The sequence below is a fragment of the Falco rusticolus genome, chromosome 2, assembly GCF_015220075.1.
Source record: "Falco rusticolus isolate bFalRus1 chromosome 2, bFalRus1.pri, whole genome shotgun sequence".
NCBI lineage: Eukaryota > Metazoa > Chordata > Aves > Falconiformes > Falconidae > Falco > Falco rusticolus.
In genome coordinates this window covers 61,014,765-61,033,621 of record NC_051188.1, presented here as the reverse complement: position 1 = coordinate 61,033,621, position 18,857 = coordinate 61,014,765, and the positions used below count along the sequence as shown (strand labels likewise).

The window sequence follows — 18,857 nt, the reverse complement described above, 5'->3', positions numbered from 1 at the left end:
CATCTAAACTGTTACAACCATGAGACTGGCACATTTTCTCATCTATAGTGTTATATTCTAAACTGTCACTAGGCATTAACTCAGTCACTGGTGAAGTCCTACCACCTAGAGATGAACTCTGCCTCAAAATGATGTTTTCCACTTCAGTGCTACTCGTATAGCAATTACTGGGTCATTAATATCATTGCCTGCAATTAGTGACAGTAGAATGAGCAAGAGGTTTGTTATTTATTTAATACGAACTTTCACTATAACCCTTTCTTATCCAAGTGCCATAGGCAGAGACCAGAGAGATTTTCAAGGCAGATGAACATACTTGAAGGGTGGTGTTGAGTTTGTGCAGTACAGAAAACAGGCCCTCATTTAATGTTAAGGCTTCTGCTTTTGTTTCCAGCAAGCCGTCTTGTCATTAGCAACAATCAGTGTAACTTGAATGCTAACTAATTCTATTAGTTCTGTTCAGCTGAACTGTTAAGCAAAGCTGGCTGTGGCAGTGGGGAGATACTTCTCCCCATGCATGAAAGGCTTTTGCCAGTAGCGTGCTGGGAGAAAGGATAAACTTACCTAAAATACCTATTTGTGGTTGATGAAGTTAACTAGCTAGTAATCTGTTTTAGATGCATACTTTCTGATATACGCAGAATACATCATAATTAGTGGGCTTCTATCTGCCACAGTTACTTCAGCGCTCACAAATATATAATTTGTTTATGTAAACTAGAAGCAGCCATGTGTGCAGTAGATGATTATCTGATGTTTCTCAGAGTATGTGAAATACAGCACTGAAATACTTGTAGAAATTCTTAACTATAATGAAATACTTAAATTGTCATTCATAGTGATACAGTATTGAGGCGCTTTTGGTTGGGTTTTTTTGGGTTTTTGGGGGTTTTTTGGTTTTTTTTTTAAATCTCTAAATAATTCCAAGAGAATTTTGACAAAGGACACTAGACAGCAGTGAAGTGAGTAGGATTTCATTGTGGGTGGGTGGATGCTGTGACCTTCTGTAATGGATAATAATTCAGCAAATAGTTTACCGTTTAGTACACTTCATCTGTGGTATTCCTTAACCCAGAGATAAAGTAGTGCTGTTTTTAAAATGATAGGCAGCAGAAACCAGTTTGAGCTCACAGCTTTTTCAGTACTTTCCTGTTCCATCTTGTTCACTGTCTCTTTTTCTCTTTATGGAAAGACTGTTGAAATGAAGGGCAGGTTTTTGTTTTGTTTTGTTTTGTTTTAACACCTGTTTTCTTGTGGTATGATGCCATGTCTCCCTGAAATTCATAGAATCATTTCGAATGTAGGAAAAATTACAAGAACTCTCTTCCTGTTTTGTGCTTAATACTTGGGCGGTCTTTCTCAGTAGAACAACATGAGATGTGAGAGAGAGTCTACAGATTTCCAGCAGTGTGCCTGGAATTAAACAGTTGGTATATTCCAAGGTATATTATAGTACAGAACCACTTGGCTCTGTCTTGCTTGTGTCCTCCACGTTGGCACACACCCACATCCCCCACACCCCCAAAAAAAACCCCACCAACCTGAAACAGTAATAAAATCTGTCCTTTTTTTAATGCAGGAATACAAGTGGAGACTTTTATGGCGATTTATATAAATACCCCTATATTGCATCTAAGTATCACAAATCACACCATTAGCATTTGGACACTTCGAGCGGTGGTTAGAAAAGTGAATCATAAAGTTTCACTGCAGAGCTTTTGTCTTCTTCCAGGCAAGAAGAGGCCTGTTTTTTGTTTTACTTCATTTTGTTCTGGTTTTAGCTTGACTGGGTAGGGCATTGCTGCTTACTTGCGGCGCAGAATATAATTTGTGGATCCTGTTTAGATATAAATCCCGAGACATACAACATAGGACACAATTTAAAAATGAAAAAGGATGAGAAGTGGAAAAGAAGGGAGAATTCTTGTCCTTTCCTTCACATAGAAGTTTTGCCTTGTGTGTAGGTAAGAGGGGAAGAGGCTGGCTTCAAGAGTATTCATAAACACTCCATAAGCTTTCATTTAAGGAATAAAATATGTATCTTAATTTGAATAAATTTGTCAAATAAGACTGAGAGAATGAGAGTGTCTGAATGGCCTTTAGGTTGGGAAACTGCACAAAATTCTGCTGCCACCTTGTCTTTGCAAGGAGGACAAATAAAAAACCCCAGACATTAGAAAATCGCAAAATGACTGGTAAACCATTTTTATATGTATTTTGTGACTGTCTCATTGTCCTAAAATGTATTAATTGAGCAAATTCAGCAGGTTCTTAATCTTTATTTTATTAAAGAGCCTTTCCTTATCTCTATAGATCAGTAGAAAAGTTAGGATGAGATTTTACTGTCTGTAGATAGAAACACAGACGATATGTTGACAGTATCCTGTGCAACTGTTTGTAATACATTTAAGCTTTAGCACTTGTGTTCCAGGTTTGGGACTACTGATAGTTAAATTTTGGAAGACAGTTTCATCATATTTGTAAAAAGTGAGAAAGTTGCAAAGTCAGTCTCATTTTTTGTCATTACAAGCAAGAGTAAACCGTTAGCTGCTAGTAGTGGGAATTGGTATGTTTACCTTGTCTCTATACTTGCCACAGCTCACCCAGCGTAGTGTTTGCCAAGCTACCTGTTCTTTGGTGAGCAGCCTGAAGAATTTTTTTTAGGTTGTTTCAGATCTCCATGCAGATCTGGCATTGCTACTAAGGGTGTGTGTGTTAATTTCATTTAATTAAAACTCTCTTTCTATTACCTCAGCTGCCTTGTTCTTCATCCTTGACTGGTCTAGAAACAACCTCTGTGTTGTGATCTGTGATTTGTGGTTCCATAGTATGTGATTTCTGGTGGTTTTAAACCTGTCCCATAAATTTAGATAATTTATGGGAAAGAAGAATTATTTATTTGGTGCTTCACTAAGTGAGTCATTAGAAGGACCAAAAGCAGATGAAAGCAGTCAGCACAAACACATAATGCCTGGCTGAAACAGTGTTCATTACTTAATAAAATAAAAAAAAAACCTCAAAACCTTTACATGCATTTAGTAATCCTGTGAGTACATGTGAGATCAAGTGCAGCTTTGCTTTTAAGACTAACTTCTTATTACTGTTGATCTAAAGCTTTCATGGATTTTTGCTGCTGTTCAGGCTTCTCCGTTCTGTTTCTAAGCACAGCTGGGGAAAAGTGGAGATTGGTAGGGTTATTTGATTTTATTTAGCTCTGATTTGGAGAAACCTGTTTTCTGATGCTGAATTCAAGCAGTATTTAAGAAAAAAATGGTGGAAATCACTACTGTTGGACAGTACTGATCTACCCCAAAGTAACCTGTAATTTTCATTCTTCTATTAACACTAGCAGCAATTAATTCTTGATGACCTTGTCAACGATGTGTCTTCGATACATTGCCAAATGGCTTGTATTGTCCAGCACACTAAGGAGGGGCAAAACCAATATTGTCCTTGCCCATCAGTTGACATCACTCTGCCATTCCTGTAGTGGATTAGGGTCCATTTAGTTTTCACAGGAGAGTTAAGTACGATGATAATTTCTTTCTTCAGCTGTGTAGTCCATTTCGTATTCAAGCTCTGTAAATAAATGTGTTATAAAGTTGTGTTGGTTCAAAGGATATGAGATGTAATTTCCAAGTAGGCAATGTTTTTCATAATCCTAAAAGTATGGTAATAATTGTGGCAGAATTAAGAGGTTAAGTTTTTTGTCTGCTGGTGTTTTCTTTTAAGTAATTGTGATGGCGTTTTTTCATTTTGTAATGTGTGTTTTTAGGAGTGAAGGAAGTTGAATTTTTGTGACTGTGCCTTCATTTCTAATCTCTTTGTGAATGAAAAACTACATACAGGCACAAATCCAACAGCTTAATTCTCCATCTGATTAGACCAATGTTACCAACCTGATAGGTTGAAAACAGCCAAGATCCATGCAGTGGCTTTGCCTCCTGGGAGGCAGAGTAATAACAATCAAATGAAGACATATTAAAATGTAATATTACTTCCTCTCCATGGGGACTGTATGAGAATCATAGCCAGGAACTATTCTTGTCAGCTGACTCTGTTTCGCTCACTGATTCCCTGCCTCTGCATTTATGACTAATGCATTTTGTACAATAAACAACACTTGGGAAGTTTTAAAATCAAATAAATGTAAAACACAATACATCGATTCACTTGGGTGAAAAAAAACCAGCTTTTTTTGTTTGTTTGGGCTTTTTTTCTCTGTGTGTGGTTTTGTTTTCAATAATTTATATATTTTGAAGAAGGGAGGGCAGAGCTGGAATGAAATTTTTTTGTCTGAATAATTTAATTTCCTCTTGTGTAAGGAAGAGGATATGTTAAGGCAGTGTTTTACAAAACTGAAAATGTATATTAGCTTCTCCAAAGTAAGTATGTATCAGCAGACTCTTAACCATAATTTTATAACAAGTAATTCTTTTTCTGAAAGTTGAAACCCCAAACTTCTGTTCCTTATAAAATGGCAGCTGCTATCACATACGAGGAATGCAGACATATGGTATCTGTGTATGTGGAGCTTGAACATCATTTTTGACTGACTGCTGTAAACATTACCTATAAATTATTACGATTTTTTCAGAGAGTCTTAAAATTAATAGAGATTTTAGGGCAATTGTATGTGGTTATTTGTAGGTGTGGATAAACTGTTGACCGAGTAATTTGATGTGCTTTTGACTGTAATTATTAGTTGTGCAATTGACACCAGTGGAACGGGACAGGTCTCAGAAAATCAGAGGTACCTATCCATCAAAAGATGTAAAGATATTTTGCTACCTGTTTAGCGAAATGGTGCTTACTTTTAGTTTCCTATGTGTTACTGTATTAATACAAAGTGTGGGATCCTGAGAACATTTAATACTTATGAGAAACTTTATGTTAATCATTAATTATACTTATTTATGTTAATATTTAAGTAGTATTTAGTCTTGTCAGCACAGGGCTGTGTGCTGGTAGTTCGTGTGTGAGTAATTGTCTCCAAAATATTTAGACCTAAATATAAAAAAAACCCAAACCTGTTCTTTTGTGTATATATATATGGATATAAGCATAAACTGGATGGACGGTCTAAAATTTGGTCATATAAACACACCAGAGAGTAGCATTTCTGTTTCAGACACAAGAAACTTGTGTTACGTTTCTGTGTTTATACCCAGCTATCCCAGACACTTTTTTTTGGAAATACCCTTTAAGTGTGAGCAGAGCTGCAGGTACAGGGTCACTTTACTGCAGAAGTGTGAGTGCAGTGGAGGAGCTTATGTGATATTGGGTATAATTTCCATTTGAAGATCAGTAGAGAAAGGCAGCAGCAAGTGTTTGAGGAATATTTTGTACTCCCTCCCTTGTTTGACTTCTGCACTCCACACTGTCAAGGGGGCATTAGCAGTGTGAAACTGTTTTCTCTCATGTCCCAGATTACTACTTCTTTTCTGTGCAGTTTTTCAAAGCTTGGAACAATGTGTTTTAAAACAACCCGCTTTCTTCCTGGTACACTAGGGATATGTGAGGTTTTATTTTGAAAGTCTTAATGAATTTTGAAAAATAATTTCCTCCAGTGGCCTTGGGTAATTGTCGGCTTAATTACAGGGAGAAGCTGAGATGGAAACTTTGCTTTGTCACTGAAATGCTCCTCTCTGACAGTTCCCAGTTCCTTGGGATGTAGCAGTCTGTACTCTGAGCTATAACATAGGCTTTCCGAAAACCCCTTGAAGAACTGTGGAAAAAGTGAATACTTTTGCAAATTCATTCATCTGACATCAAAGCTATGAAAGCATTCTTTTAGGAAGCAAGCGAGGCAGATTGTGCTCGTGTAGGCACACAACCAGATTTATTGTACATGTGGGCCCCGCCATTCGGAGACTGTATTTGAAGTAATTCTGCATTCTTTTGGCTGTCTTACTTTCTTGTTCTGTATCGAGGTCAGACTGCATCCTCTGCATCTTATTGAGGTCTCCTGCTCTGTGGGTTAAATGGATCGGCCTTTAAAGCATAAAAAGGCATTGATGTTCAGAAGAAGCAACACTCTATTCCATTAAAATCAAGTGGTTGGTGGAGATCTGAGCTCCCATTGCCTCGATTAAAAACCAAACGAAGAATAGCAAAAAATTCAAGACAAAGTCAGTGTTTATTAGTTGTACTTTCAGTTGATGCTCAGCTTTGGTATTTCTATTTACTGCCTTTTTTTTTCTCTTGTCCTTGTGCTGGTACATTGGCGAATAGGTCATAAAAAACACTTTCAGCATAGACACATTTGATTTATGTCCAGAACGAGTTCTTAGTATTGATTTTTTTCCCCTCTGGAAAAAAAAAAAAACAAAAGAAAACAAAACTATATGTCTCCATTATTTTCTGAGCCTGGCAATCCAGTGGCACATTTCAGATCGGCTTTTATCGTAAATTACTCAGTGTGCTCTTTCATATTTTCAAAAGTCTTTTTGCAAGTCAGAAAAAAAAGAAGCAGTTGCACATACAGCTATTGTCACATTTTTACAGGGGGGAGGGAACAAGAGGAGGAACTGGGAGGGACCACGTATGAGGAGAAGGGAATTTTAGGAAAAGAAAGCACAATTTGGGAAGTTTGTATGGTGGCTGTAATTTGAGTTGGTCACAAAAGAGGCAGAAGTGGAACAAAACCAAAAAGTAGATCAAAGGCTAGGAAGCAGGGTTCAGCGGTATGGGGTTTATATCTTTATGGCTAGAGAGAAGATTAGAGCAAGAAAAATACTGCCACAGGGCTAGGAAGACATTGTGAAGGAAAAAGGAAATATACATAGGCTGCATTTGAAAGAAAATCCCCAAGGAGGACAAAAGAGAAGGAGCGAGAATTAAAAACAAAGGTCTGAACAGTGTGAAGCCCTGGTTGAATTAGATCCTGAGCTGAAAGGAGAGGGGTAGAGGCAGGAAAGTGCTGCTTAAAGTAGTTCACCACAGCCATGACAAGCCGTGAGCTCCATTACATGTCATTTTCTATTTGTTTTCTCCAGTTGGTGGCCTGGTGCTGATGCGTGTGCACGCATCCGCTCCTACGTGCCTTGTGGGCCTTGCATAAACAGCTGTAAGAAATGACGTTGAAATTTCAACCCCCAGGACAACCTGGGGTGGGAAAACCCCTGGTGCGTTCCTGTAAATAGCAGAGCCGGAGCCCAGTGCTGGTGGATGAGCCTGCATTGCCACCGTGAAGGGGCACCAGTGCGGACATGGACAGTGGTTCGGTGCCTGGCATGGTGCAGGCTGGCGCCGTGATGCCTACAGCTGAGGAGCTGCCAAATAGTTTTCCAGCAGCTGTTGGGGGTTCACAACCCTAGACTTGTGACTCAACGTTTTTGATTCTCTGAGGGAGCTGTGCTTCATGCTCAAATCACGTTGCAGTGCCAGCTTGCGGCAGAATTGGGGTTTTGTGGTGCCAGCCAGCGCCTAGATAAGCGAGAACGATATAATAAACACAGGGGAAAGCATCCGTTTGTTTGTACGAGCTGAGAGGTTTCCATGAGAATAGAGTGTATTCCCCCACCGCCACCCACCCCTGAGGAGGCTCCTCAATGCTGAGAAAAGTGAGATTGTACTTTAAAATATTAAATGGTTTTCCAATCAGTGCAGAATCTCAGCTTTTACCTGGGTCTTTTGTATGTGTTCACTTCTTCCAGCAGGAGATTTGTAACAGAGGAAGCAGGTGTAACGTGGTGATTATAAAGATACTGTTGGGGTCAGGGTTGGGGAGGGTGAATTTTCAATGCTTTGCTCCTCTGAGTCTGCCAGGGCTTCCTTTTCAGCTGACTCCCATCACCTTTTAGCAAGGTGCTGTGTTTTCGTCCAAGTGAGTCAGTCAGTCAATTGTGCGTAGAAAAAAAGGTTGCTGGGTAAATTTGAAACCTTGATAACGCATTCCTCCATTTGTATATATTGTATGGCTTACAAATGTGTTCATTCCTTTGGCTTTCAACATTTCACAACATTCCGTAGGTCAGCCTGAGCAACAAGAACAGGTCCCGGTAGATTGAAAGGTTTCTGCTTTCAGACATTCATGTTCACATCACTTTGCCTGTTGATTTCCTGATTTTTATTTATTTTTATTTTTTTTATTTTTCTTTTATTTTTAATCAGCAACATCAAATGGGTCTTTGGAGGGCCTGGATAACCAGGAGGGAGGGGTGTGCCAGACAAAAACCATGAAGATCCTCATGAAAGTTGGACAAGGTAAAGACCATCTGCTGTTTCATGAAATCGCTTTGATCAGCATCAATGTCCTTTTAGTTTCCAGACTTCCTTTAGCCATGTAGAGCAGAGAGCCAGCCGAGTCTAGTGTGGTCATTCCTCCCTAATAGTCTGAAAGCAAAGCCTATTTTCTCTTCCTCGGCTACTGACAGATTTCTGCAAAAGGAGGGTTGGTGTAATGAGATCTCTTCATTGGAGAGATCCCTACAAGGAAAGGTCACCTGGGAGTAGTGTGTTTCTGTCATTTTTATTTTTATTTTAAAAACAAAAGCCACAACTCTGCTGCTCAAAATTATTTAAAATACATGAAAGGAGGGAAGCTAATATTTCTATAGTTTGCTTGTTATGAATTGTGATTACAGGGAGGGTTTTGTTCATTGTCTCTTCACATATAGATAACCTATTGTGCAGGAAGAAAGAATTATTCTTCTACGCAGAAGTTGGTTTAGTAGTCAATCAACTTCCTCAGTTAAACTGAAATGTCATCTGCAAAGCTTTTCTTGCCTGTTACAGGAGTCCCTCTAGTTTCTGCAGATGGCCTCACCATTTAAACCTCTGAAATAATATAACCATTTTGCTTTAAAAGGAAAAGGTCCTTTGCATAAAGATTCTTCCGTTTAAAAACGTTTGTGTCCCGTGAGGTACCCAGACCTGGCTTATAAAGCTCTGTACCATCAAGTGCTGAAGCTGTATGAGTCATCTTTCTCTCCCCCAGATCCAAACTCAGCGGGGCTGCCCCGGCACACGGATCCCACCAAGCGCCCTGAGCAGGAAGCTGGCACCAACGGGAAGAGTTCCACCACCAGTCCCTTTGTGAAGGACCACTCAGGTAGGCGTGGTGGGGCTCACGCCTGGAACGGGGCTCTGGCGCAGTCTCCTCCTTCGTCCCCAAACGCATTTTATTTTACCATTAAAGTGACAGAAAAACAAATGTTTTTGTACCGAGATGGTGCAAAAGCCCATACTGATGCTCAGGTGCATAGTGTCTGGGAGTTGCAAGTTCTGGCAACAGCTGCTCTCTCCCCTCTTCCACTCTGCAGCAGAAGTTAATTACATCTTGTGAGAATATCACTCATTTACAGGAAAGTTTTGGATAGGACATTCACTAAGCAGCTTTACGATGGTAAATGCCACCTTACATTTAGTACTCTGGCAGATGAACGAGTCTTTCTGTCTTTCTCTTCCCGTATAATCCATTATCAAGTGGTTCTCGACAGCCATTTATAAAGTTTATTTCAAGGCATCTATAATTAATGTCCTGGTCTTTTAACTGACCATATAATATCTACACATGAATGGTTGGTCTTTCACTAAATTTAAAGATTTTTTTTTTTTTTTTTTAATCTAAACAAGATAAACAGATGGTTCTGAATAAGTATCTTCAGGATGCATTTCAGAAATGAGGTGAACAAGAAACAAAATTAGATTTTAAGACCTTGGGTCTCCAGAAGAAAATTTGGTGGATTGGGTGTGCTACAAAGCAAAACTTGCTGACAGTTGATTCTGGGGTTTCTGAAAATGGCTGCAAGATTTCCTTGCTAATTCTGCCATTAGTTACTGGGCTAACAAATCTTTGATTTGGCAGTCACTAGGCAGGCTTCAGCCATTTCCTACGGAGATTCTGGTGGGAAAAGTTCACAGTTACATAGACGCAGCATCTGCAGAATTCCTCCACCTGTGAGTGATCATCAAGGGAGGGAGGTTGGTTCAAGTTTTCAAGTGAGAAAGTGTCAAATGAGCATTCATTTAACTTTTGTGACAAATAATACGACAGTGTGGTGGCACCAAATATGCATCAGGCTGTTCAACACATGAGGTTTTCCTGAGTACCAAATGTGTGTTGTTGTTTTAAGTAAATGTAAGTTAATACAAACAGATACATGCCATAGGCATTTTGCCTGTCTCCTGCCCTGCCTCCAGCTCCTTTGTTTCATGTGCAAGCAAGAGGAGTCCACGGGGGGCGGCACTAAAGGCAGTCTAACTTAAATCAATATGCGAAAGATAAAATAGCAGAAGAATGGTGTGACACTGAACAGTACCAGTTGTCCTGAGAATTGTCATTTCCCTCTGTTATTTTCGCTTTGCAGTCCTGTCCCACCCTTCTTTGCTGCCCGGGGCTGGCTAGCATCTGTTAAAAGATGCGGCATGCATCAAAGGCTGCCTTTGTCAGTGCCAGTCCTGGCCGCTGATGGATGATGATGTATGAAACAGGGTGGTTTGGGAGCAGCACAAAAGTGAGACCAACAGACACAAAGTCTTGTTTAATATTGATTGCTGACTTCGGCTGTTTGCATTTAGCTATCTAACAGGGTAATTGGTTTGTCAAAGTGCAGCTGTCAGTTAATTCTTCCAGTCTTGCTTACTCTACACATTTTTAAGCAGTGTAAACAGGTCGTAGGATGGCAATAACTTTTGTCTGTTGTATTTCCGTTCTTTCCAGGATCTAGCACAGATGGCAGTAAGGCTGGGCATTCCAGTATACTGGGTTCAGAGGTGGCCTTATTTGCAGGGATTGCATCAGGGTGCATCATTTTCATCGTCATCATCATCACTTTGGTGGTTCTTTTGTTGAAGTACCGGAGAAGACACAGGAAGCATTCCCCGCAACACACGACAACTCTCTCACTTAGTACGTTAGCCACCCCAAAACGCAGTGGCAACAACAATGGTTCTGAGCCCAGTGACATTATCATTCCTCTAAGGACTGCAGACAGTGTCTTTTGCCCCCACTATGAAAAGGTCAGCGGCGACTATGGACATCCTGTGTACATAGTTCAAGAGATGCCTCCTCAGAGTCCAGCAAACATTTATTACAAGGTCTGAGAAACACACAACCAACTCCGTGGTACAGTTGAGTCATAGAGGAAACTCACTGGTCAAATGCTTTCTGTTGGGGTTTGTGATGATGCCTTGTGCACTAGCATTGACTCAAGCACAGGGGGGAGAAGGCGACAGCTCTTTCTCCAGGAGCCGGTGCGAGCTGGACAGCTTACCTAGTCTGTAGAATTCCTATCTCGGTGAATAAGTATTCACTAAAAGCTGGAAGACTTTTACGTAGAAGATGCCCATTCTGATTGCTGTACTCTTGTTACATTCATCATCCTCAAAGCCATGTGCTGCAGGCGTTCACGCATGTACGAAAGCCAAGGGAAGATGGAGTGATCCATGGATGTTAATAGTTCTAGGCATCCTGGGAAGGTGCTCTAGGATATATCAAGCTTGAAATGCAATCTTCTGACTTTTGTGTGTGTCTCTCAGTGCGTACTGGATTTGTCACATAGACCTTGGTGTCTAAGTAAGACTTGTTAAAGTTCTCTTGCTTTTAGTCTGTCACTGTTCCATTTGTTTCTGTTATCCGGTGCTCTGCCATCCTTCACATAAGATTTCCTTTCACTCCACCTCCTGAATCACTAATGGAACATTAATGTTTGGAGATCTGCGCTCCATCCATCTGCTACAGCAGCCTCACTTGAATGGGTAATGCGGTTATAGAAATTGTGTTTGATAGTAAGGAGCCTTCCAGCCAAAAAGTTGGGCTGTCAACAAAGTCAAGAGCCGGACTGGGTGGTGGAGGGAAGGGCTGACTGCAGTTGCAGTTGAATACTGCTGCCTCAAAAATAGAAGCTGAGAAGAAAAAACAAAAAAAACCCAACATTTAGGTAGCACAGCACTTTGGTATGCTAAGTTTTAAGAGGCAAGTAGGAGACACAATAACATGCGCAGTGGATTAGGGCTGCATTGGAAGGAATTAATGGTTATCAAATACCAGTGTGCAGAAAAAAAATAGTACCTTCAATACAGTAGAACAAAGGGGTATTGTTAGCAAGTGAACAAGCTTGGAGAGGACAAGACAATAGCAGGCCATTAGGATATATTAGGGCAGGGCTGTTGTGGTACTGGCAATAAAATATACAGCTTTGAAGCTGTAGCGAAAACGTAGTCTGCTTTGGATGACTTTTAAGCAGACTCAGCTGCTATACTATCACATTATACTAAACACAGGGAAAGCATGTAAGAAAATAGCAGAGAGCCAAATCTGACCAAGATGATTATAAGCCAATGGGTCAAACAAGCTGTAATTCTATCACTGGTAAGGTTGTGGAAAAAAAAGCCTTTCTCATCTCTAAAAGTAAGACAGAATTTCTTTCTGACTGAGCCTTTTGACACTTTGGTTTATTGTAGTGCTGTCCCTGCACAGTGGGTGTAGGTACTGTGACTGACACAGGCGTTCATTGGTGCTCTGTTGCAAAGTTAAAGCACATATGGCAAACCTCTTGCAGTCCGTAAGAATAAAATAAATTATGACACTGAGCTGGAGAAGGAAGATATGTCTTATTTATAATTGGTGTATAGAACACGAGGGATATAAAGTGAGTTTTTCTTTCGTTCATTCTTCCTTACTTTTTTATTTTGGTTTGCTTTTTTTACTAATATATATTTTGAGATTGCACAGAAAAGAAACTGCTTCTGGGAAAAAACATCAGCCATCCAAACAATGGGAGCATATTAAAAAAACCACAACCAAATCCAAAGCGTCTTGTAAGAGAAAACTAGGAAATATAAGGCCCAAAATATGAGGAAGGCAATGTTACTGCATCACATATTTAACAGTGATAAGATATGCCGGCATTTATTTTGTGTGTTGCATTTTCCCTTGCCTTATGGGCTGATGTGTTCTGTAGATTTCATTGAGGTTTGTAGAGGGGGGTTTCAGGTTAAAGTTTTCTCTTTAGTATGGCTATTCCCCTAAAGCTCCCAATCTGGGGAGGAAATAAAAAAACTCTACTTTTATATGTGCTATGCAAATAGACATTTCTAACATAGTCATGTTACTATGGTAACACTTTGCTTTCTGATTTGGAAAGAAAATGTAGCAACAGCATTTTGGGGTTCTTAGACCTCCAGTGAGCACCTGAAAAAAAAAAAAAAAAAAGAAAAAAAGAAAAGAAAAAGACAAAAAACCTGTCATAGAAATGATCACTCTGTTTCCTGAACCTGAAAATGATGTTGGGATGTTGGTCCAAAAGAGAGAAACAAAACAAAAAAAAATCCCAACCCATGGTTCTGTGGAGGGTTACCATGGTGACTAACTACAGTACATATGTAATTCTTTTCAACAACCCTTCCTTTCTGTGAATCCATCCATACAAGGTTCTCTTGTAAGTCATTAAGATTTTATTTTGGGGGAGGGGGAGGAAGGGAAAAGATGGGTTTACTGATACTGATTTTTATTAAATCAAACCTATGCTTCATCAGTTGGCTACATTCTAGTTATGTACTAAACTGTGAAAAAAAAAAATCAGACGAATTGCTCAAGAGCAACCTGCAACCAATTAAAAAAAAAAAAATGTACTGTGCGTCTGTTTTGTGTCTAGTGCAGAATTATGACAATCTACCAACTGTTCCTTTATTTGACGTTGGTCCAGCTTTGAAAAGTTACTGTAAATGCCTTGCTTGTATGATCATCCCTAGTCACCCGACTTGGAATTTGCACCATCATGTCTAAGTGAAGATGCTGTAAATAGGTTCAGAGTTACTGTATATGGATTTGGGGTGTTACAGTAGCCTTATTCACCTTTTTAAATAATAATAATTAAAAAAAAAACCACACATGAAAACAAGATAAAAATGGCTTTTCTTAACCAGATTGTGTATATAGAGCAATGTTGGGTTTTTATAAAGTCCGAGCAAGATGTTTTGTATAAAATTTGAATTTTGCAATGTATTTAGCTACAGCTTGTTTAAAGGCAGTGTCATTCCCCTTTGCACTGTACTGAGGAAAAAAATGGTATAAAAGGTTGCCAAATTGCCGCATATTTGTGCTGAAATTGTGTACCATGAATATTTATTTAAGAATTTCTTTGTCCAGTTTGTAAGTAACACAGTATTATGCTTGAGTTATAAGTAATTTCTTCTTTTTGTTGGTTTTTTTTTTTTTGTTTTTGTTTTTGTTTGTTTGGTTTGTTTGTTCTGTTTTAAAACTAGCCGGTCATAAGTTTGAAATCTGCTTTAGTTCCACATTGCAATTAGTTCCCGGAAAATGAAAATTATGAAAATCACATTCCACGTCTGTTTGAAACTGAATTTGTTCTTAAAAAAATAAAATATTTTTTTCCTATGGAAAGCTTGCCTTCTAAGTATTTCCTTATTTTGTTTTGCAATTTTTTTCCTTTTCAAAACATGAAAGTAAATAAGAAAGCCAACAAGCCTGCCTCCCTCTGCCCCTCCATCCCTCCTTTCTCTCCCTCCTCTCCCCCATCTCTCTTCTTGCTAATGACTTAGAGGAAAGAAAGCTCTTCATAATACACCTATTCTGTTAACCTGCTTCTTTCCCAGACTTTCTCTTACATCATATATCATATATATAACACCTATCAGCAGATTTTAAAAAACACAGGGGGGTCTTATGCCCTTGGAAGTCAGTGAGCTTGAGTCAGGTGCAGTAGCCAGATTGCCTGGATGATCTGGGAAGTGAGATCATAACCATGCAAATAATTCCCAGACCTTATAGAGTGGATTTACACTGTGGGCAGTCAGAGAATAAAATATACCTGGAGCCTTCTGGGCACTGTTGCTGTCACTGCTGCTCCTGAGGAGGGGGAGTGAAAGCCTGGGGTGGTGGGGCTGAACAAGAAGGAGCAGGGGGTGGAAGACATTGGGACAATGGCAAAGGATTAGAAATGCTGCAAAGTCAAAAGATCTCTGCGTGGTTCTTTCCCTGGGGCTGTGCATCATCCTGTCCCTGCTTTACTGCGCCTTAAGTTTTAAGGGAGATGGGGGCCACTGCGCTGATGACACAAGCCTTAATACGAGATCTGTGGTGGTGTTTGCACTAATTTTCATTTAGGATAAGCAGGTACCTAATTTAATAAATAATACTTTCATGTTTTGACAAAGTCCGGTCACCCTGAAAGTGAAGCACCTTTCAGTTTGTTAGTACATAAGTGGCATGATCATCCATGGAGCAACAGGTGGGAAGGTCTGCAGAGGGCAAAGGTGCATTTTTAATCGTAACAACAGATGCAAGTTTGTCATAGAATTTTCATTGAAGAAAGGCAGCTAGATATTCATAGTATTGGTCACACAATTCCCAGTTGTCAAATTACGTTTCTGCATTATCAGGGAAAAATTGACTGTATGACAAAGGCACTAGATGCTTTGCAATGGCACAAGTATTCTGAAACTGGACAGACAGAACACCCTAGAGACAGTGGAAAATTGGGGTTAGCACAGCTTCTTGCTGACGGAGCTCATTTCACAGATCCAGTTTACAGAATCAGTGCTGGAAGGCGACTGTAGGTGGAAAGTCACGCAGTGGCCCTTAGGTTCACCTCCTGACTGTGCCACAGGTTTCCTTGGGAGAGTTACTTGGTCCAGCAGAAGGCATATGTGTCCACGGTAGAGCATGTGAGCTTCCTCGGACTTCTCAGTAAATCTCTTGGGCCTAATCCTGCATTTATGGCTGTAAATCATTTCAAAGGAGATAGACTTGTGTACTCGTAGGCACGCACATACTTGGCTGGATTCAGGCTTCACTCCCTGCTTCGTGCTTGCACATGGGGCATTTCGCTTGCTCATCTTGGTTGGTTGTTGTGGGGTCCCCATATTGGTAATGGCTGTGAGGTGCTCAGGTGTGATCCATGCTAAAAGTCTGTCTGATACAGCTGTCTGTTAGAGCTGTGACTCCAGCTCTATTAAGACTAAGGCTATTGTTTTTGTTTTAGGCCTCGGTAAATGCTGGAAGATGGTGATAAGAAAAAGAATTTGATAGTGTCAAGTTTACATGGCATTTTCAGTACTGTGCCTCTTTGTGTCTATGGTAAACATTATTATATAATTACATATATAGTATATTTATAACTAGCATGTATACTGACACCCACCTATTTTTGTCACTCTTTTTAGCAATAAGGTAAAAACGGCATTGCTATTGTCCTGGTTTTGTCTGGGATAGAGTTAATTTACTTCGTAGTAGCTGGTACAGTGGTGTAATTTGTCTTTAGAGTGAGAATAATGTTGATAACACACCGATGTTTTAGTTGTTCCTATGTAGTGCTTACCCTAAGTCAAGGACTTTTCAGGATTCCCATGCTCTGCCCGTGAGCGGGGGCACAGGGAGCTGGGAGGGAGCAGAGCCAGGACAGCTGACCTGAACTAGCCAAGGGCATATTCCATACCATAGAGCATCATGCTGAGGGTGTAAACTTGGGGGACTTGGCCGGAGGCTGCTGATCACTGCTGAGGAGCTGGCTGGGCATCAGCCAGCAGGTCGTGAGCAGTTGTGTTGTGCGTCATCTATTTTTATTGGGTTTTCTTCCCCTCTCTCTTTTTGTTATCTCCCTTTTCATTACAATTATTGTTAGTAGCACTAGTAGTATATTTTATTTTATTTTATTTTATTCCAATTAATAAAGTATACTTTTCTCAGTCCCTGGGTTTTACCTTTTTCCGATTCTCCTCCCTGTCCCACCAGGGAGGGGGGTTGCAATGAGCGAGTGGCTGTGTGGTGCTTAGTTGCTGGCTGATGTTAAACCACGACAGCTATAAATGTTGTCTCCACTTGGGGAGCGGGGGAGGGGTGGTGGTGGTGGAATGGTTTCAGATGTAACTGTTACAGTTACCCCTGGGGACAAGGGTGCTGGGTTAATGGCAGGGCCTTGCACATACACCTTCACAAACATAACGGAACCTCCACTGAGTCTGCTAAACTCATTTTAGTAAATGATATGTGCCTTAAGACAGTCAGCATAGTCATTGACTTACAACCCATCTTTTGTAACTTGTAGAGAAAAAAAATCACACTTATATTGTGCATTGCTGCTGACACTGCACTAATAATTATCAAACAAGCACAAAAATCAGAATTTACTGCCTTTATTATAAAACTGGTTCCCTGACAAGAACTAGTCCAAGTCAATAGGCTCCGCTAAGTGGAAGATAAAATTATAATTCACAGTTGTTACCCACATGGAGTGGAATAAGGATCAGTTACATAAAATAGTGCCTGACAAAGTAAGCACAACAATGTTACTGCCCAGGTTTAAAGCATACCTCTTTCTTTAGCTTTTCTCTTTAGCTTTGCTGTGATGCATTGATCAAATGCTCAGTCAGCAGCTTGCCCATTTTGATTCTATGGGCACCACAAATTTTCTTTTTGCAGAAAAGCTTAAAATTGTGTAGTGGTTAGCAAAATAAAGGAAAATGAAAACTAACTCAGTCTAAGAGACATTCTACATCTTCATAGCCACAATATAGATTTTGGTGGCGAAAAAGCTCAGGGTTTAAAAACACCTAACATACTCATTGTACAGGTGGCACATCATTATATGAAGCATCAGATCAGAAATCAAGTAATGTTTGTTTAGGAAAAAAAAAAAAGATGAGTATTGGAGGATGTACCACAGTCTATTCATGATTGTGCCATGCCTAATCTGAATGGTGCTGGGTTCAGCTGGCTGAGCTACCGCCTGTGAAATAAAATACCTGTCTTTCACACGACTTATAGAAATACGTCCATGCTTAATTAAGGCATAATGCAGCCCATAGGAGTCACCCTACAGATAAAATCGTGGGGCTGATGGTGGAGCTGGAGTTCCTATTGGAAGTAGCATGCAGGTGATATCCGTGCCTGGATCTGTGGATGGTGGGTGAAGTGCTGGCTAACGGGGGCTGGTGACTTTTGCGAAACAGGGGCAAAAGCCTGCCCATGTGTGACAAGGATGGGGAGGGGGGAGCTGCAGGTGGCTGTTCCTAGAGAAAAGCCTGTGGAGCACAGGGAACAGGTGAAGAGAAGGAAGGTGTGTGAGAGGGCAGTGACTTCCTGAGGAGGAGGCTTGGAGACACCTGTAATGACAAAATCCTGGGGAGAAATCAGACCAAGATGACAGGCCCAGCTGTGGAGGCAGCTGGAGAGACAGGGTCTTTACAGCTCTGGTAAAGGCTTTGGTGGAAAACAGGTAACAGCAAGCAGAAGAAAAATCTTGATACATGAAAGACAAGTAAGTGTAGCATTCAGTAAGCGTTGGCTGTTGTTTCAAGCAGGTGAGGAGGTCAGGCCAAGTTGCTCTGCTAGACACTGAGAATAGAAAGAGCCAACATGGGATGAAGAACCGAGACCAGAACTATGTTTACTGTGAGCTGGGATCCTGTGAAAGAGAGGTAAAAGATCTGCAAGAATCGACTGTAGTACTATTAAAAGTCTCTCAACAGCAGGGAACCTTGTGCATAGCTGTCATAACCTCTGGAATAGGACTTGTGTTTTCATAAGTGCATTGACACAGCCTCATGTGCTTAGGCTGCTGAAGAAGTGCAATTAATTTAATATTATGGGGAATCCATTGAGGCTGGGAGAATGGTTGCCTCTAAATCAGACCTTCAGTGGATATAAATTAGCATAGTTCAGTTTGATACCTGATCCTACTTATCACAGTTCAGAACTGCACATGCATAAGCAATACTCATAAAGATTTTATTATACCTCTTAGCTATGAGAAAGTGCTTTATAAGAGTGTTGTCCTGAATATTATGAAGACTGTACTCAAAAACATACCAACAACGACGTGCTTTTATAAAAGACTGCTATTAAATGCCATAAAAATTGTATTTTGTATTTTATTGAACATCTTCAGCGA

General features: G+C 40.2%; 1 protein-coding gene across 1 annotated transcript in view; it reads left to right on the top strand.

The window, feature by feature from the left end:
- The window catches only part of EFNB2 (ephrin B2), a 46,078-nt gene extending 31,732 nt beyond the window's left edge, over positions 1-14,346 (top strand). Inside the window, exons 3-5 of the mRNA XM_037378100.1 lie at positions 8,116-8,208; positions 8,942-9,055; positions 10,667-14,346. Of these exons, the coding sequence (XP_037233997.1) occupies positions 8,116-8,208; positions 8,942-9,055; positions 10,667-11,049 (590 nt within the window). The 3' untranslated portion in view covers positions 11,050-14,346. The remainder of the gene's footprint in view (positions 1-8,115; positions 8,209-8,941; positions 9,056-10,666) is intronic.
- Positions 14,347-18,857: the final 4,511 nt, after the last annotated feature.